The sequence below is a fragment of the Cricetulus griseus genome (assembly GCF_003668045.3).
Source record: "Cricetulus griseus strain 17A/GY chromosome 1 unlocalized genomic scaffold, alternate assembly CriGri-PICRH-1.0 chr1_1, whole genome shotgun sequence".
NCBI classification, from domain to species: domain Eukaryota; kingdom Metazoa; phylum Chordata; class Mammalia; order Rodentia; family Cricetidae; genus Cricetulus; species Cricetulus griseus.
The window spans coordinates 153,112,151-153,130,614 of NW_023276807.1; the positions used below are offsets into that span (position 1 = coordinate 153,112,151).

Genomic DNA, 18,464 nt, shown 5'->3' on the forward strand with positions numbered 1-18,464 from the left:
TTAAGATATCTCAAAGACATTAAAATTGCCATATCTATATGTCTTATTAAAGCAGTGAAATTGATCATATCTCTTATTACTGGAAAAGTAAATTTAGATGTTGACAAATGCTGTTTCCCAGAAGATCTATCCCATGTCTGATATATTAATTAAGGGTCACAAAATGTTAGAAATGACCCAATTTAAAGTCCTGCTTTTACAGATAACAAAGGTAAGGCCTAGAAAGAGGAAATTATATGCTCAAGGTTACACAGGCAAGTTCAAACTCAGTCTGGTCACACTGAACTATTTTCTGCTCACAGAGCCATGCCTCAGTCTTTAACATAGAGCACTGAAGTCTTTACTTCTAGATTTTAGACTTTCTACGTTTATCCTGTCTATCACTTCAATCAAAATGTCTATAGGTGTTCTCAAAGCTTACCCTTCTTTGAAATGTTTCTCTCTCTAGCAAATTCTTTTGAGCAAGTCTTGCCTCACAGACTCTGATGATTATCTGAAATGAAGATTTCTGCTGATAACAGCCCACCTTTGTGACATTCCCACTTGTTCCTTGTCTTGTGGTTTGTATGTATCGTAATTTTCTCATCCTTAAGAGCCCATGCTGTTCATTAGCAAGACCTAGCTCTAGTTTCATAACCTCGATGTTTGGCAGAGCACATATTCTCAGTAGGCTTTTATCAAATGAACAGATGATTACATTGTAATGATAGCTTCGTAAATAACCAAAAATTATCTTGAAACTAATTTTGCTTCAAGTTTGCTGTTTCTCCACTTTTGAGAAAATAGGTTCCCAGCACTGGCTAAATCTACCTATAAATTCAGAAGGTCCCCCCCCCTTAGGAAAACATTGCATACAATCACTTCTAGCTTGTCAGCAAAAGAGTCTTATTTTTTTTAATTTATTTTTAGGTGCAATGATGAGGAATTTTATCATAGTTGTGAATATTCTGGCATTAACTCTGCCCCTTTGGGTAAGTTAACTTCAATTCAATTTTCTATGTAAGATGTTAAATAAATTTTATTTAAGAGTTCCAATTGTATGAATATCAAAATAGAAGCACTTCAAGGAGTGTAACAGTTGGTTAATAGTTTTTCTATGTTTACTTATATCATAAAAATAAATATTCTTCTAGATATCCATTTGGTTGCCATAACACATACTGCATTGTTCATAGAAAATCTTCCAAATTCCTATACTATAGAGATCTGTTTTTAAATTAGAAAATGCTGTAAATATAATTCATAAGCCATAATGTAGGAATCCTAGTCCAGTATCAGAAATCCTTTTGATGAAATTCTGTCCCTCCCATCCTCCAGCCTCCTTATGGACTAGATGCTTAAATACTTTAAATACTTAACTTATTTCTCATGATTTCTCATTCTGTAACTCTGCTGCTGAGGTGCAAAACCCAGATCCCACAGTAAGTTGATATTATCTCTATTAGAGACCTGAACTCATTTTTTTCTTTTCTTTTTTATTTAAATTAGAAACAAGCTTGTTTTACATGTCAATCATAGTTCCCTCTTCCTCTGCTCCTCCCCTGCCCCCCACTTACCCCCATCTCATCCCCTTTCTGCGCCCCATGGAGGGTGAGGCCTTCCATGGGGGATCTTTAAAGTCTGTCATATCATTTGGAGCAGGGCCTAGACTCCCTGTGTCTAGGCTGAGAGAGTATCCCTCTATGTAGAGTGGGCTCCCAAAGTCCATTCATGTACTAGGGATAAATACTGATCCACTACTAGAGGCCCCCTAGATTAACCAGACCTCCAAACTGACATCCATGTTCAAGAGGTCTACTCTTAAAACTAAATAAATACTTTAATGTTTCAATAAGTTTAAAAGACCTTCAGGCTTTCTAGGACTCCCATTACTAACTTTTGTGTCACTCTTTCTTATTTTGTGGCCTGGCCAAGCCCTTACCAGGTATCCATATCCATAATTATTTCTATGGCTGGTAGACATGGAATGATATTTTATGTTTAAAGGTGAATCATGTAAAAGGGTCTGTTTCTTTTATCTTTTTAGCTAATCTTCACTGCAGTTTATGCTTTCTTTTCACACTCATTCTGCAGTTTCAAGAAATGCATCTGCCAGCAGCCAAAGTGGGGGGGGGCAACCTAGAGAATACTGTGTGCCCTCTTGTTAAGATTATAAAATTTTTAGAGTACAAAGCATTTGATTAAATTATTAAATGTAAACATTTGTCTAGTAAACAATACTTTTGAGTCAATTCTTGGGGTCAAAATTACCTTTAAAATTTTACCATGAGTTTAGCATTTAGTTACTTTCATTGATTTGTTGAAATTTTGTTCTTGGTTTTTTGGCAGTCAATTGCATGTTAAGAACTTGGATTTTCTCTTTGAGTAAAAGGATGTAAGTTTAAGTCATAAGATGAATCCCTTCCTGTTCTACAGCAATTCTAGAATTATTGGGAGTTTATAACAAACTCTCCTTTCTTATTTCTTTATTAAGGATTTTTAATTAGTAAATGTTAGTTGTTCATAATAATGTGCTTCATCATGACAGTGACATACATATGCAAAATGTATTTCGGTCACACTTGCCCTCATTTACCCTCTTGTCACTCCTACTGTTTTGCTTCCTCTTCTCAAAAAGTCCCTCTTCTACTTCCTATCGTTTTTCTAAACTTTACTTTTCTTATTCTTAAATTTTTATGTGTGTAAACAAAACATAATTAAGAGAGGTATGTGTAAAAGATCATTTACATGAATGTGGTCAACTTACATGAGTGTGGGCAACTTACCAGTGGCTATGCCTCTGAAGACATGCCTCTTCTAAAGAGGTTTCAATTGTATAATAGTTCACACTCTGGACTTTGAAAATGCTACTTCCTCTCACAGCAACAATTAACTACCAACAGGTTCTCGGGGATAGGGGAGTGTTGTGAGTCACCTCCATGCTCCATGATGGGATTTGGACAGGCGGCATCTTGTGCAGGTCTTGTGTAGACAATCATAGCTGCTGAGACTTCCAGAGTATGAAAGCCACATCCTATCTGGAAGACAGATTTGCAAAGGTTTCAAGTCACAAGAGCATAATGAAATAATTCAAAAGAAAAGAGGTTTATAGATTTTACCATTCAATTTATGAGCTGCCAAAAGCAGATGAAAATTGCAATGTGATTCTTTCTTTTATGTGCTAATTAAATACTTACATCAATGTAAAAATGAGTATAATATTCATCTTATCTTTAATACAATAGTGAAATGGAAAACAAACAAAAAATCTCTGTTTTGATTTTTCTCCCTTATTATTTCTCATTCTTTTTCCCTAACCCCTCAGATTTCAGAGGTGCAAGGTCAAGAACAACTGGCTGTAAGTCTATTTTCAATTATTTATGACTGAAATATAATTTATGTAAATAATAGTCTGCAAAAAAAATACATTCTGATTTAAAAACTAAAAAAATTATGTGCTCTCCACAGAATCAACTGGTACCTTTTGATAAGTGAAAACACCACTTAAACAAGATATATGAACCAAACTGGATGTTTGCCTGATAGCCTTAGTTTCTTTGACTGGCCCAAGTTGTGAGGGCTCAATTGCATGTTTACTTGGCTTATTCTCCATGTGGAGTACTTAAAGGAAAAGAACAAAAGTAGAACTTAATGTCTGTCTGCCTACTCTATATAGTTCAGTTGGAGAAAACATCTTGCCTGACTCTTCTTTAAATCCACCTCATTTGCTCATATTGATGTCTCCTTTTGTTCTAAAATGTGTTTGAAGGAATACATTAGCTATTTCTTTTTATGGGAAAAGTTGCTGTGCACATAACTTTGTTGTTTCATTAATATCACCACCCAAAAGTGCATCGAGATTTTGTAACTGAACATGGTTGGCAGAAATAAATAAAATCAGAAAAGTCCTTAGTGGAGAAAATTAAACTAAAAATTTTTAAATCCAAAGTTTAAATTCAAAATTCTTCCCATGTTTTATTCTTCTGCTATAAAACATGCCATTTCTCGGGCTAATAACATTTTTGGACAATTGTCATTTATGTGAACCTTGTGTGTGTTTGCATCTAATGGGTAAAGTTTTCTATGAGACGTACTAGGTACCATAATTAACTATGTAAAGTCTAATTAGTGCTTTCCATAATGTTGTACTTCCATAAGAATGGAAAGATAGTTTCCATTATTAATTACCTAATTTGTTCAAAACATACCACCAATACTCTTTTGCTCAACATAAAATCTGCATTATTTCAAAAGCTGCTAGAGTTTTATTTGCATTGTGATCTACAATTAGAACCTCTCTGCACAATTTTCCCTTTCTGCAGTGTTACAAAAAGGATGAAATATTGTATGATCAGAAAAGAGTCCTGCATACACCAGTTCGCTATGTGGTGAACAGCAATCCTCGTTATTACCTTAATTGCTACTACTGTACACCATCTGTAGCTGTTTCCACATATGCATATTCCCCATTTATTATAAAACTATTTCTACTTAGATCACTACCCCAAATCTCCCAATGGCAACCACAGCCAAATTCCCCTCAGCCCACTGAGGTACCTCAGCCCATTCCAAGCCCATCCTTTCTTGAAATTCCTACAAATGAAAATGAAGACAGCACTGCCAACCCAATCATCAATACCATTGCTCCTGTTGAGTCTACAACAATTCCTGTCACTGAACAAGTGACTACTGTGGTCAATCCAGAAGCTTCTACGGTGTCCATCAATAACCCTGAGACTGCCACAGTCCAAATATCTTCACCTGCATAGTAAAACCACTAAGGAACCATCGAAGAAGACAATAAAGGTAGGCAAGCAAAAATAAAATGAACAATCCATATAGTAAGCAATGATTTATACATACAATCACAAATTATAAACTAGTAAAAGTGTATAAATTATGGTAAGGGAGCAAGCAAAATAGCTAACTAGGATTGTAATTTGGGATAGTTAACTCATTGACAAATTGATCTTTGTTTCAATAAGAAATGAAAACAGTCTGTTGTTAGAAAATGAAGAAAACTTGTACTTTCATCAAACATTATCCTGAAGGTTACAATTCTACTTTAACCTGTTAATTTTGTTTCATGCATACTTACACAAGCAGTAAGTGAAATACTTTGTACACTCTCATGTTTCACCAAAGTGAAATTTCTCCTATCATGTTGTGTACTAGAGTCACATGTAGTATTGGGCCTATAATCTCAGATGCTAGGGAAACTGAGGCTGGAAGATCACAAGTTCAAGACCAGCCTAGCCTACATAGACAATAGTCAAGCCTGAGAAACTTTAGCAAGATCTTGTCTCAAAATTTAAAAATGGGGGAAAATGGCTGAGGATATGATTCAATGTAAAGTTGTTGTATAGCATTGTGAGGCCCTAGGTTCAATTCCCTGTATAGAGAGAAAAATATAAGAAAGGAAGAGGAGAGACACAGAGAGAGAAAGAAAAAAATAAATCTGTATTAGTTGGGGAGGTAGGGGAGGAGGGGAGGGAGAGGGACCTGGGATTAACATGTAAAATAATCTTCTTTCTAATTAAAATAAAAAACTAAATAAATCTGTAACAGTACTGTTGTCTCTCTAGCTTTAGTATTAATAGAGTAAAGGAAATTATATATTTTTCATGAAGTTCTTTACTTCAGACATAACTCCTGGGAAGATCTATGGAGTCTCATTACTATCTTCTTAGATAAACCATGAAAGAAGTAAAATAATTAAATGGATGCTTTCAGAATATTCAACATGAGGCAAAATACTATTAATTATTTGGGGTAATAGATAACTAAAGTCTAAAATAATTGGAAAAATCTAGGAAGTTAAATAATTATAAATATTAATGGTATTTTTAATAACTCCCAAAGGGTGAAATTCTTTGGAGAGAAAAGTATGAATGCTGAGTTTTGTTGCAACAGACTTTTTAAATCTACAAGTTGGGTGCATGTTCTCTGATCTCAGCTCAGATGCTGTGCAAGTTTCTATGATGTGAGGGACTGCTATAGGCCAGAAAGGGAAATCTGCCTTCTCAGCATAACCTCGGACTGGCTATCACACTCTCTGGATTTTCATTTTATCGTAACTTTGAGCTCACACCTCAGATAGAAATGTGGGTAAAATGTACAAACTGAAAGTCTGTTCAATTTCAAATATGGGCCCCTAATACTACACCATGCTTCCATATGGACTAATTAAAAGAAAACAGAAGCCTCCTGTGACTGCATTAGACCACCATAGGTATAAATTGTGGTTTTGAGTTGTTACTTAATAATTTGTGCTAAGAAAGGGATGAAGGACTGGGGAAATATTCAACATAGAGAGTTTTAGAAAATAAAGTAAGAAAATAGGATGAAAATAATTATCATTTAACATAAAGTTATATATTTTATTGATTCAAAATCATTTCATGATTATACTTTTAATGAAGTAATTATTGCTCGATAACATATTTGTTCATAACTCATGATTCTAGAATCCTGAATTAAAATCAGTATGCATCATGTATAAGGAAACTTTAGTAAAGGTAATGTCTTTGTGTAGAAGTTACATGAATTGTGTGGCACACTACAGGTCAATTTTATATATTTGAATTGAAACACTTAATTTGATAAAGTCCTTGGATATGGACATAAAAGAACTCTTAGAAGCTAAAGAAAACCTTAAATCTTAAAACTATTAGCATTCTATGCACGGAATTCCCAACTATCTTACTTTTTACAGGTCTTACAGAAACCAACTTGGAACTCTCCTTCAGACATTCATCTGCCATCATTCAAGAGAAAATGCAATTTTCACAGATTCAGAAGATCTTTTTGTTTTCTTTCCTTACATTTTACATTGAGGCTACAGTCGTTTTTTTTTTTTTTTTTTTTTTTTGATTCACGAAGATTAAAGTCAATGAAATGCAGCTAATATCTTTTTAAACATTTTGTGTGTGCATGGTGTGTGTGTGTGTGTGTGTGTGTGTGTGTGTGTGTGTGTGTGTTGCACATGCATGCCATAGCATGGATGTGGAGGGCAGAGAACAATTTGCAAGCACTAGTGTTCTCCTTCCACCATGTAAGGCCCAGGAGTTGAATTTGGATGTCAGGCTAGGCAGAATGTGCCTTTACTCACTGAGCCATCTCTCCAACCAATAACTGAATGTCAGAAGTAGAGTCTTTGGCAATGCCTCAGGGAGCATTACAGAGTTAAATTTAGTGTGATTTGGTGTATACAGTTCACCTGTGAGCAGAGATCACAGTGGTCCTTGATCTGGCATTAAGAACTGCCACCCTGGGATGACACTGGAATGGAATATTTGAAGTATGGTACTGGGATCAGAGAAGATCTAAGTCAGTGTTGCAATCCAGGGAATCACAAAGTGACTCTTGTGACTATTTAAATGCCCCAGAGCACAGGCATGCTGCAGGAAAGAACAACTACAAACACAATATTCCAGGACTTGATGGAGATTCTACAAATACAAAACTATTCTCACACATAATTCATCCAAAAAGCTTGTGGCCAAATACACACACATACACACACACACACACACACACACACACACACACACACACACAACACCAGGATGCTTTAGAATTTCAGATTCTTCCGTGTAAAAATGTTTGTTGCATAATCAGAGTTTTAAAATATAACATAGGTTTTCCCTTAAACAAATAGTATTAAGCAGATGGCTAGTCAGCAACGTGCTTGCTGTGCAAGCATGTGGACCTAAGTTCAATTCCCAAAACCTATGTAAATGTCAGACAAGGTGGTATTAACTTTTAATCTAATCACTGGTGGCGCAAACAGAAAGATCCCTGGAGCTCAGCAGTCAGAATGCTTAGCCTAATTAATGATTTTCAGACCAACAAAAAATCTGCCTCAAAGGAGACCAGTGAAATTCCAAAGAGTGATGCCTGAGATTTATTATCCTCAGGCTTCTGCATACGTATTCACATGATCTATGCATATATACACTTAAACGTTTAACTACAAGGAAAATTAGCAGTTCAGTTACATTATTGGTTTATATTTATGACATCAAACTAGGGAAACATGAGTTGCCTAGGGAAGTACTTACTGCTTACCAACCCAGTCCAAAGCTACAATATTTTCACAGATGTGGTATGATCCATAGTAATTTATGAAGGGACCAGTATTTCACACAAGGTACCCCAACACCAAGTTCTCAGAACAATAAGAGATTTATTTGCCACAAAGGGACAAAGGGCAGGGAATAAGTGACAAACACAGGAGACAGAGGATGAGGGAGAAGGGGAAGGGAACAAAAGAAGTGGGGGAAGGGATGTTGGTCCCAGAGGGACAAAGGACTGCCTGTGGATAGAAAGGAGACAAAAGGGGCTCATAGGCAAATGGCAGTCTATAAAGGTAAAGGGGAAAGTCCTGTGTTAGGATGAGGTGTTTAATTTTGATTGGACTAGTTAATTAGGGCAACCAAAAAGGAGGCTTTTGATTATTGGACTTCCATACTTTGATAACTGGACCTTGGAAGCCAGACTTAGGAGGAAGAAGTGGCCAAATAAGGGAATAAACCTTGGGGGCTAGCTTTAGTAATATAATGCAAGGGGTTTTAGCAAGGCGGGGGGGGGGGGGGGGTTAAAGACTTCCAGAGCCATGCTTGCCACGGTGGGGCCATCTAGAGCCCCTTCAACTTAGTCTTCTGTATAATTTCATTCAAATGCTGCATCTTTGACTGACCTACATTTTCTATGAATTATATTGCTAATTTAACAAGATAAAACACAGTAAAATTTTACTTCATTGATTTAAAAAAATCACAAACTACATATAAAGAACCATAAACATTATCGTGAATGTACACACAATAATTTAGTTTTTAAAAATGACCAATAATTGAGTGATACATACTATATATGTCGACCAATATTCTATTTATTTACATTTTTACTTACAGACTGTGAGGGAGACACCCCCCACCCCTCGAGCTCAGCAAGGGGCGTCTTCCAAGACCATGGATTAGGAACAAACCACAGCCAAACACCAGTTTTCACAGAGATCCTTCATTAAGCAGGGTAGGGAAGTTAATGTGGCTGCTTTATTTAAGCCAAAGGGGACTTCTGGTTTCTGGACTTCAATATTTTGATAGCAAGACCTTGGAAGTCAGCCTCAGATGGAGGGAGAGGCCAAATAAGGGAATAGACCTTGGTGGCCAGCTTTAGGAATGTAATCTAACAGTTTTTAGAAAGGCAGAGGGAGTTGGAGAGAAGGGCAAGATCTGCCAGAGCCATGTGATCAAACTGGCTATGTCCCTTCAGACAGCAGATTATTTCATTGTTAGGAAATAATGGAAAAGAAGTAAATTTCCACAAATAGTTTTGAGATCTGAATCCATGTAATTGCTTGAAAGTCCATATTTCTTAAAAGACACATAATCCAATGTAACAGAATGTAAGCAGGGATAAATCTAAACATGTCACATGTCTATTCAGTCTTCAAAAGGGCATCAAGCAGACACCATAGGAAAAGGAGTACCTCTTCACCTATCTTTCTAGGATATGTGTGCAAAGGAATGAAACTGAGCTTGTATCTCACAGCATTTACCAAAGTCAGCACAGAATGGATAAAAGACTTAAACTGAGATGAACCCACAACATTTCTGAATTTCTAGAGGCAAAACTCCTTGACATTGACCTTGGCAACATTTTTTTGGCATTTCTCCAAAGGTCTGGCTGCCACAGCATAAAACTGAAACTGAAAAACTCCAACAGCAAAGTTAGTTGCAAGAGCTTACTTTGTAAGAGATAGACAATTCATGTTTTCTTGACATGATGTCATTAATATGAGCCAATCATGTCAGTCAATCAAAAAACAAAAGACAGCTATAGATTTGGAGAAAATGTCTGCAAGCCATGAATCCAGTAAGAGGTTGATGTTCAAAACACACAAAGAACTCAGAAAACTCACTATCAGAAAAATGAATTATTGCCCAGTAAGAAATGGGAAAAGAGTGTAAATAGAAGTTACCCCAAAGACATGAAAGTGATCAATACCCCTAATCATCATGGAAATAAAACTCAAGCCACAATAAGAGAGAACCTCCCACGTGGGGGTTGATGGTCATAAGACCCATCTTAGTTTGATTGGGGTTTCTTATAGGAATATGGATGAGGGTTTATTTACAGGAGGAGCAGAAACTACTCAAAGACAGATGCATCACCAAAGCCTATCCCAGCAAGGGTGGCAGCTCACAAAAGCTGGGAACCTGGAGCATACTACACATTCTTCAAACAGCTCTGCAGGTTGGGAGAGTGGGAGGGGTGAACCTGGTCAGTTTCAGGGACTTCCTGAAGCTATTTGGAGTTGTTTGCTGTCTATCTTAAGGGTATTTCCTGCAGGATAGAATGTTGCAATCTCTCCTACACAACACTCCATGAGTATTTCTTTAGCATATGTGTTTATAGGTTGTGGTGTGTGTGTGTGTGTGTGTGTGTGTGTGTGTGTGTGTGTGTGTGTGTGTGTGTGTGTGTGTGTAAATATGTGAGAATGTACAAATATGTTTGAGTGTGTGAGCATGTCTGTGGAGGTCAAAACTTGATGTTTTGTGTTCTCTTTGATGGATATCCTTGTTATATATTGAGGCAAATGGCCAATTCAGCTAGTCTAGGTACCAATTTCAACAAAGAAATCCCTTATCCCCACCTCCAGAGCACTGAGATTACAGTGGGCCACCACATTCATCCAGCTTAGACATCTTTCATGCATCTCAAGCCATCACCCCATCTCTGACACTACTACTGCCAGGAAAGGCACCATTCCTGACTTTTGAGGACAGCACAACTAGTAACTGACATACCTGCCATCCAATTCTTGAAACCTATTCTATATAGTTAAAGTTATGACTGATAGAAATAATGCAACCTCTGAAGATAAACCTGACATCCAATTCTTGAAACCTATTCTATATAAAGTCATGACTGATAGAAATAATGCAACCACAGCCAGCCCCACAGCCACCATTATTAATTTCAGGGTAACAGCTGAATTTGCAACCACATAGAATTCTCAAAACTATGACAGTTACTCAAGGAGTAACCACTTCTATACTAAGTACTGGAGCAAATAACATTTGCTGCCCATAATGTCACCACTGCCACTCATACCTCTGTTGATGTTGAGCCTGAAAATTATATTATTGACATCAAAGTGCATATCTACAACCCTGAATATTATGGTTTGGCATCTGAATATGAATGTGATGTAAAACTTGTAGAAAATTACACCACATTTCTGGAATCATAGACTCTGCTACTTGTTTATCTCAAGTGCCACTATTCCTAAACAAAATGCTTCAGAATGGACAACTCATAATAGTACTCAGAAATTACACAATGTACTTGATTGTTGTACCTAATAATCTGGATTTTTATTATGAACTCAATCCCCACTAGTAGACAGGAGATTAGAGACTTAGAGAATATTATAATATAGACCCAAAGAATTATAAAAGTATAGCCATGGATTTCTACCTGCACCATATTACCATGCATATTTCACAAATTTCTTATAGTTTTGGGGGGTTGTTCTTATATATTTGAGGATTTTTGTAAACTGAAAATATTGTTCAAGTATATAATATGTTCTTTAATTTCAAGCTGATTGAGTATACTAAGTTGATATATTCACTTCAACATTCATTGTGAGCATCTATGATATTTGTGCTAATTGCTATATTATTTGTGAGACACAAAACAGAAAACAGATAATTTTATGGCCTAATGGAGTTCACAAAGAAGAGAAAAACATATCTTATTCTGCCAGGGACTGATGAACCAACACAAAAACAGTATTATAGACTGAGAAGCCAGGGCAATATTCAGCAGGGAAAGGATTGTGAAAGGGTAATGTTTGAAGAAGTGGAATTTTCACTTTCTACACCTCCTGATATGAAGCATACAATTAGTTACCTAATTTGCATACCACTTTAATAACTGAATAGTTTTTATTTCCCTTGACCAGTTCTGAGAAATTCCTAAGTCCAAGAGCTCCCTCTTTAGGCAATTTTGAGCATAAATATAGCTACCTGGTTCTGGGGTTCCAATTGTTGTGACCGTTTCAGGCCACCATGGTTGGCAAAACAATCCATGATTATGCAGTTACTTTAACACTTCAGACTCTACAAAGAAGTAAAAGTAGAAAAATCACAGTGACATTGTAATTAACACATGATAATCATGATAAGATGACAAGGAAGAAAATGGAACATTCATAGAACAATGCTTTAACACAATTAATGAGAAAATAGAAACTATGATAACTAAAAAACAGGTAGGAGTCTGTCATTAAAATTATGTTTTATAAAGTTAATCTGCAACATATTTGAATGCTTACATAAAATTTTAAGTGTGGGAGGACCCTGACTCTGCTGAGATCGATGGGCTATTCCGGCCTCCACGGAGTGTAGAGAATACAGAGGTGAGCTGCTTTGGCCCTTGCCTTGAGCCCAAATTGCCCTACCCACTCTGGGAAATCCTGCCCCAGGGTCTGCAGGCAGGACGACTGGACCCCTGAGGACCAAGCAACCCAGAGTCTGCTGACATCTCTGCACCAGTCCTGTTCTCGCCTACCTGGAGAGCAAGTGCCTCAGACCTGCCTGCACCCACCCTGAGACCCATCAGAGTACCCACACACCTGATGAGAACTCTGACCCATACACACCAGGAAAGGAAGTGACACCACCTGCACCCACTGGAAGAAGAGATGGGAAGAAGATAAGAACATATCCAACAACAGGAAAACCAATATGACATAACTGGAGTCTAGGAACTCTACACAAGCAAGACATGAACATCCCAACACAGAAGAAGCAGAAGAGAGCAACCTTAAAAACAACTTCGTGCAGATGATAGAGACACTAAGAGAGGAAATCAGAAAATCCTTCAGAGAAATGGAAAAGACGAACCAAAAGATGCAAGAAATTAAGGAAAGCCAAAAATGCCAAGAAAATACAATTAAACAGCTGAAGTAAACAGTTAAGGACCTGAAAACTGAAATAGAGACAATAAAGAAAACACAAACTGAGGGAATGCTGGAAGTGGAAAAGCTGAGTAAGCAATCAGGAACTACAGATGCAAGCATAACCAACAGAATACAAGAAATGGAAGACAGAATCTCAGATGCCAAATATAAACTAGAGGAAATAAATTCATCAGACAAAGGAAGTCTTAAGTCCAACAAATCCTTAACACAAAATGCCTAGGAAATATTGGACACCATGCAAAGACCAAACCTAAGGATAATAGGTATAGAAGAAGGTCAAGAAAACCAACTCAAAGGTACAGAAAACAGATTAAACAAAATCATAGAAGAAAACTTTCCCAACCTAAAGAAAGACATGCAAATGAAAGTACAAGAAGCCTACAGAACGCCAAATAGAGTGGACCAAAAAACAAAGTCCCAATCATCACATAATAATTAAAACACCAAACATACAGAATAAAGAAAGAATATTAAGAGCAGTAAAGGAAAAAGGCAAAGTAACATATAAGGCAAACCTATCAGAATTACACCGGACTTCTCCGTGGAAACTCTGAAAGCCAGAAGGACCTGGATAGATATTCTACCAACTCTAAGAGAACACAGATGTCATCCCAGACTAATATACCCAGCAAAGCTTTCAATCACTATAAATGGAGAAAACAAGATATTACATGACAAAACCAGATTTAAACAATGTGTAACCATTAATCCAGCGCTACAGAAAGTACTGGAAGGAAAACTACAACCTAAGGAAATTAACTACACTTACAAAAACATAGGCAATAGATAATCCCACTTTACCAAAACCCAAAAGAAAAAGCAGCATAAATCCGCACACAATACCGCTACCCAAATAAATAAATAATAAAAAAACAAGAATAAACACTCAATGGACCTTAATTTCCCTCAATATTAATGTTCTTAACTCGACTATAAAAAGACACAGGCTAACAGATTGGATACGAAGACAGAATCCTTCTGCTGCATACAAGAAACACACCTTGAATTCAAAGACAGACATTACCTCAGAGTAATGGGTTGGGATAAGATATTCCAATCAAATGGACCCAAGAAACAAGCTGGGGTAGCTATACTAGTATCTAACAAGATAGATTTCCAACTAAAATCAATCAAAGGAGATGAAGAAGGTCATTTCATATTCATCACAGGAAAAATACATCATGAAGAAGTCTCAATTCTAAATATCTATGCCCCAAATACAAAGGCACCAACATTCATAAAAGAAACATTATTAAAACTCAAATCACAAATAAGACCTCATACAGTTATAGTGGGAGACTTCAACACCCCACTCTCCCACTGGACAGGACCACCAGACAGAAACTTAACAAAGAGACAAAGAAATTAACAGAAGTTATGACCCAATTGGGATTAACAGACATCGATAGAACTTTCCATCCAAACAAAAAAGAATATATCTTTTTTTCAGTAACTTTTTTTGTTAGTGCAAATTAGGAACAAGCTTGTTTCACATGTCAACCCCTTCCCTCTCCCTCCCCTCCCCCATCCTTATATCACTGCCCCCAAGCTACCTCTCACCCCATCCACCCTCCATTCCCCAGGTTGTGTAGGGCCCTCAATGGAGGCTCCCCAAAGTCCACCACATCATCCTGGGCCGGGCCTAGGCCCTCTCCCATGTGTCAAGGCCAAGAGTGCATCCTTTCACATAGGATGGGCTCTCAAAGTCCCTTCTTACACCAGGGAAAAATACTAATGCACTACCAGGGGCCCCTTAGAGTGCAGAGGCCTCCTCATTGAGCCTGGATCAGTCCTGTACTGGCCTCCCAGACAGCAGCCTGGGGTCCATGTGCTCCCCCTTGTTCAGGCCAGTTGATTATGTGGGTTTCACCAGCCTGGTACCGATCTCTTCAATCTTCATTTCTCCCTCTCTGCAACTAAGTTCCATAGTTCAGTTCACTGTATATCTATGAATATTTGCCTCTGCTTCCATAAGCCACTGGATGAGGGCTCTAGAATGGCATAAAAAGCAGTCATCAATCTCATTTCAGGGGAAGGGCATTTAGGTTATCCTCTCCACCATTGCCTGGATTGTCAGTTCGTGTCATCCTTGTAGGTCTCTGGAAATCTCCCTAGTGCCAGATCTCTCCTCAGACCTATAATGGCTCCCTCTAATATGGAATCTCTCATCCTGCTCTCCTCTATTCTTCCCCCAACACAATATTTCTACTCCTCCATTTCCTCCTCTCCTCTCTTCTCCTCCTCTCATTCTGGCAGCTCCCTCTCCCCTACCATCATGCTCCCATTAACTCAGGACTTCCTGCTACTTCCCATTCAGGGGGTCCATGCATTTTTCCCTTAGAGTCTTTTGTTTCCTAGTTTCTTTGGTGAAGAGGATTGTAGGCTGGTAATCCTTTGCTCTACGTATAAAATACATATATGAGTGAGTACATACCATGTTTGTCTTTTTGTGATTGGGTTACCTCACTCAGGATGGTTTCTAGTTCCATCCATTTGCCTTCGAATTTCAAGATTCCATTGCTTCTTTCTGCTGAGTAATACTCCATTGTATAAATGTACCACATTTTCTCTATCCATTCTTCAGTTGAGGGACATCTAGGTTGCTTCCAGGTTCTGGTTATTACAAACAATGCTGCTATGAACATGGTTGAACATATGTCCTTGTTGGATGAACGTGCATTATTTGGGTATATGCCCAAGAGAGGAATTGCTGGATCTTGAGGAAGACTGATTCCCATTTTTCTGAGCAACAGCTATACTGATTTCCAGAGTGGTCTTACAAGTTCGCACTCTCAGCAGCAACGGAAGAGTGTTCCTTTTTCTCCACATCCTCTCCAGCATAGACTGTCATTGGTGTTTTTGATTTTAGCCATTCTGACAGGTGTGAGGTGGTATCTCAGAGTTGTTTTGAGTTGCATTTCTCTGGTGGCCAAGGATTTTGAACACTTTCTTAAGTGTCTTTCAGCCATTTCAGATTCCTCTGTTTAGAATTAGTTCTGCACCCCACTTTTTAATTTCATTGTTTGGTGTTTTGGTGGCTAGCTTCTTGAGTTCATTGTATATTTTAGGAAATCAGCCCTCTGTCAGATGTGGGGTTGGTAAAGATCTTTTCCCATTCTGTGGGCTGTCATTTTGTCTTACTGACTGTGTCCTTTGCCTTACAGAAGCTTCTCAGTATCAGGAGGTCATTCTCAATGTCTGTGCTACTGGTGTTATGCTCAGGAAGCAGTCTCCTGTACCAATTTGTTTGAGGGTACCACTTACCTTCTCTTCTGGAAAATTCAGTGTGACTGGATTTATGTTGAGATCTTTGATCCATTTGCACTTAAGTTTTGTGCATGGTGACAGATATGATTCTATCTGTAATCTTCTGCATGTCTGAATCAAGTTGTACCAGCACCATTTCTTGAAGATGTAATCTTTCTTCCATTGTATAGATTTAGCATCTTTGTCCAAAAGAAGGTGTTCGTAGGTGTGTGGGTTAATATCAGGGTTTTCAATTCGATTCCATTGGTCTATCTATTTTTGTGCCAATACCAAGCAGTTTTCAGGACTATGGCTCTATAATAGAGCTTGAAGTCAGGGATGGTGATGCCTCCAGAAGATCCTTTATTGTACAGAGTTGTTTTGGCTGTCCTGGGTTTTTTGTTTTTTCCTATAAAGTTGAGTATTGTTCTTTCGAGGTCTGTGAAGAACTGTGTTGGGATTTTGATGGGGATTGCATTGACTCTGTAGATTACTTTTGGCAAGATTGCCATTTTTACTATGTTAATTCTACCTATCCAAGAGCATGGGCGATCTTTCCATTTTCTGGGATCTTCTTTAATTTCTTTCTTTAAAGACTCGAAGTTCTTACTGTATAGGTGATGGGGAAAGTACTTCTGTGTATGTTTATCTTATTGATTGTTGAATGAAGTTCTGTTTGGCTAATGAGGCAGTAAGTTAGATGGGACTAGGTGTCAAAGAGGATTCTGGGAAATGTAGTAGAGAAGTGGTGATCCAGACAGGAAGTGGCATAGCAAAGAGACTCATTTTTAAGCAAGGAGAAACAGCAAGTGTCTCTTTCCCCTTTGCTTCCTCCAGCGGCGGGATGTGAGCCACCGGCAAGAGAGGGCAACAGTGAAAGGCATCCTCTATAAGTCTTATAAAATATATAGATTTATGATAATTAGACTGAACTAACAGACAAGAATCCTAGCATTGGCCAAGCAGCATTTGAACCTAACACAAGTTTCTGTGTATTAATTTGGGCCCTAACTCAGGTGGGCAACTGACATAAAGAACACACATGGCAGTGGGGCTTGGCAGCTTTTGGTGGAAAGATTCATTGTAACAGAATACATGTCTTTCATTTTTTTGGTTAGTGGTACCCCAAGGTATTTTATGTTGCTTGTGGATATTGTGAAAGGGTGATATTTTCCTGATTTCTTTCTCATTGCATTTATCATCTGTATATAGTAGGGCTACTGATTTTTTTAGTTAATTTTGTATCCTGCTACTTTGCTGAAGGTGTTTATCAGCTGTAAGAATTCCCTGGTAGAGTTTGTCAGGTAACTTATGTAGACTATCATATCATCTGCAAATAGTGAAAGTTTGACTTCTTCCTTTCCAATTTGTATGCCTTTGATCTCCTTTTCTTGTCTTATTGCTCTAGCTAGAACTTGAAGTACAACATTGAAGAGATACGGAAAGAGTGGACAGCCTTGTCTTGTTCCTGATTTTAGAGGAATCGCTTTGAGTTTCTCTCCATTTAGTTTGATATTGGCTGTTGGTTGGTATATATTGCTTTTATCATGTTTACATAGGTTCCTCTTATTCCTGTTCTCTCCAAAATCTTTATCATGAAGAGATGTTGGATTTTGTCATGGCTTTTCCAGCATCTAGTGAGATGATCATGTTGTTTTTCTTTTTCAGTTTTTTTATATGGTGGATTACATTGATGGATTTTCATATGTAGAACCATCCTTGCATCCCTAGGATGAAGACTACTTAATCATAGTAGATGATATTTCTGATGTGTTCTTGGATTCCATTTGTCAATATTTTGTTGAGTATTTTGCATCTATGTTCATGATGAATATTGGTCTGTAGTTCTCTTTTTTAGTTGTATATTTGTGTGGCTTGGGTATCAAAGTGATTATAGCCTCATGAAAAGAGGCAATGTCCCTTCTGCTTCCATTGTGAAGAACAATTTGAGGAGTACTGTTATTAGATCTTGTTTGAATTTCTGGTAGAATTCTGCAGTGAAGCCATCTGGCCCTGGGATTTTTTGGTTGAGAGACTTTTGATGACTGCTTCTATTTCATTAGGGGTTACAGGTCGATTTAAACTGCTTATCTGTTCTTGGTTTGATTTTGGTAAGTATTATCTATCCATAAAATTATCCATTTCCTTTAGATTTTCAAATTTTGTGGAGTACAGGTTTTCAAAGTATGACCTGATGATTCTCTGGATTTCCTCAGTGTCTGTTGTTATATCCCCCTTT

General features: G+C 37.5%; 1 protein-coding gene across 1 annotated transcript; it reads left to right on the plus strand.

Moving 5' to 3' along the window:
* The first annotated feature begins 913 nt into the window (after positions 1-913).
* On the plus strand, positions 914-6,826 carry Csn3 (casein kappa). Its single transcript, XM_035452493.1, has 4 exons — positions 914-971; positions 3,305-3,337; positions 4,302-4,785; positions 6,695-6,826. Exons 1-3 carry the CDS (start codon positions 915-917, stop codon positions 4,746-4,748), a joined length of 537 nt encoding a protein of 178 aa, XP_035308384.1. The 5' UTR covers position 914; the 3' UTR covers positions 4,749-4,785; positions 6,695-6,826.
* The last annotated feature ends 11,638 nt before the right edge of the window (positions 6,827-18,464 follow it).

Bases quoted from the DNA above. Each gene is read 5' to 3' on its own strand.
- Csn3 (XM_035452493.1), top strand. From the start codon at position 915: ATGATGAGGAATTTTATCATAGTTGTGAATATTCTGGCATTAACTCTG. The intron at 972-3,304 runs GTAAGTTAACTT...CTAACCCCTCAG, and splicing joins CATTAACTCTGCCCCTTTGG to ATTTCAGAGGTGCAAGGTCA. The intron at 3,338-4,301 runs GTAAGTCTATTT...CCCTTTCTGCAG, and splicing joins AAGGTCAAGAACAACTGGCT to TGTTACAAAAAGGATGAAAT.